Source organism: Corvus brachyrhynchos, unplaced genomic scaffold (genome assembly GCF_000691975.1).
Source record: "Corvus brachyrhynchos isolate BGI_N302 unplaced genomic scaffold, ASM69197v1 scaffold47, whole genome shotgun sequence".
Taxonomy (NCBI): domain Eukaryota; kingdom Metazoa; phylum Chordata; class Aves; order Passeriformes; family Corvidae; genus Corvus; species Corvus brachyrhynchos.
In genome coordinates this window covers 1,602,457-1,603,842 of record NW_008239292.1, presented here as the reverse complement: position 1 = coordinate 1,603,842, position 1,386 = coordinate 1,602,457, and the positions used below count along the sequence as shown (strand labels likewise).

The 1,386-nt window shown below is 42.2% G+C and overlaps 1 protein-coding gene across 2 annotated transcripts in view; it reads left to right on the top strand.

The window, feature by feature from the left end:
• The window catches only part of KPNB1 (karyopherin subunit beta 1), a 28,912-nt gene that overhangs the window by 26,731 nt on the left and 795 nt on the right, over positions 1 to 1,386 (top strand). Inside the window, exon 19 of one of the 2 annotated variants that reach the window (XM_017740541.1) lies at positions 25 to 186. In XM_017740541.1, coding sequence (XP_017596030.1) covers positions 25 to 186 — 162 coding nt within the window. Of the gene's footprint in view, positions 1 to 24; positions 191 to 1,386 lie in introns of those variants that run through there. The other variant, XM_008638485.2, reaches the window with a different exon arrangement.

The window sequence follows — 1,386 nt, the reverse complement described above, 5'->3', positions numbered from 1 at the left end:
CCCATAATCTTTCTCTGCTTCCAGGGATTTGTGTACAGCTTTTGGGAAGGATGTCCTGAAATTAGTAGAAGCCAGACCCATGATCCATGAGTTGCTAACGGAAGGGAGGAGATCCAAGACAAACAAAACGAAAACCCTCGCGACCTGGGCCACGAAAGAGCTGAGGAAACTCAAGAATCAAGCTTGGTAAGGCCTCATCCTGCTTTTTTCCCACCTGGAAAAATCAGGGAAATTGGCTCAGCAGAGTCACAATCCCAAAGTTCTGTTTTCCTGGAAGTTGTTGCTCTGGGTTTTTTTGGTGGGGAAAAAAAAGCTCCATTTGGGTTTTTTTTTCTTTTCTTTCTCTTTTGATCCTACAAAGTCAATTTTTTTTCCCCACTTCTTTTTTTTTTTTTTCCTCCTGGGATTTGGGGTGTTGAGGTATTTTTTTTTTTAATTGTGTAATCATGGAAATGTTAAGGTTGGAAAAATCTCCAAGATGGAACCCAACCCAAGTGCCACATTCCAACATTTTTAAACACTTCCAGGGCTTTTAATTCCCTGAATTCCCTTCTTTACCCTGAATTCCCTTTTCCCCTTGATCCCCTGAATTCCTTTTTTTCCCCTTAATCCCATAAATCCCATTTTTTCACCTTAATTCCCTGAGTTGCCTTTTTTCCCCTGAATTCCCTTTTTCCCCTTATTCCCATGAATCCCCCTTTTTTTCCCCTTAATCCCCTGAATCCCTTTTTTCCCCCTTAATTCCCTTTTTTCCCCTTAATCCCATAAATCCCATTTTTTTCACCTTAATTCCCTGAATTCCTTTTCCCCCCCTTAATTCCCTGACTTCCCTTTTTCCCCTTAAATTCCTGAATCCCCTTTTTTCCCCTGAATCCCCTTTTTTCCCTTAAATCCCTGACTTCCCTTTTTCTCCTTTTTCCCCTGAATCCCCCTTTTTTTCCCCTGAATCCCCTTTGTCCCCTTAATTCCCTTTTTCCCCTTAATTCCCTGAATCCCCTTTTGTCCCCTTAATTCCCTTTTTTCTCCTTGAATTCCCTTTTTTCCCCTTAAATCCCTGAATCCCCTTTTTTCCCCTGAATCCCCTTTTTTCCCTTAAATCCCTGAATTCCCTTTTTCTCCTTTTTCCCCTGAATCCCCCTTTTTTTCCCCTGAATTCCCTTTTGTCCCCTTAATTCCCTTTTTTCTCCCTGAATTCCCTTTTTTCCCCTTAAATCCCTGAATTCCGTTTTTCTCCTTTTTCCCCTGAATCCCTTTTTTTTCCCCTGAATCCCTTTTGTCCCCTTAATTCCCTGAATCCCCTTTTGTCCCCTGAATTCCCTTTTTTCCCCTTAATTCCCTGAATCCCCTTTTGTCCCCTGAATCCCCTTTCCCCCGCCTTCATTCCCC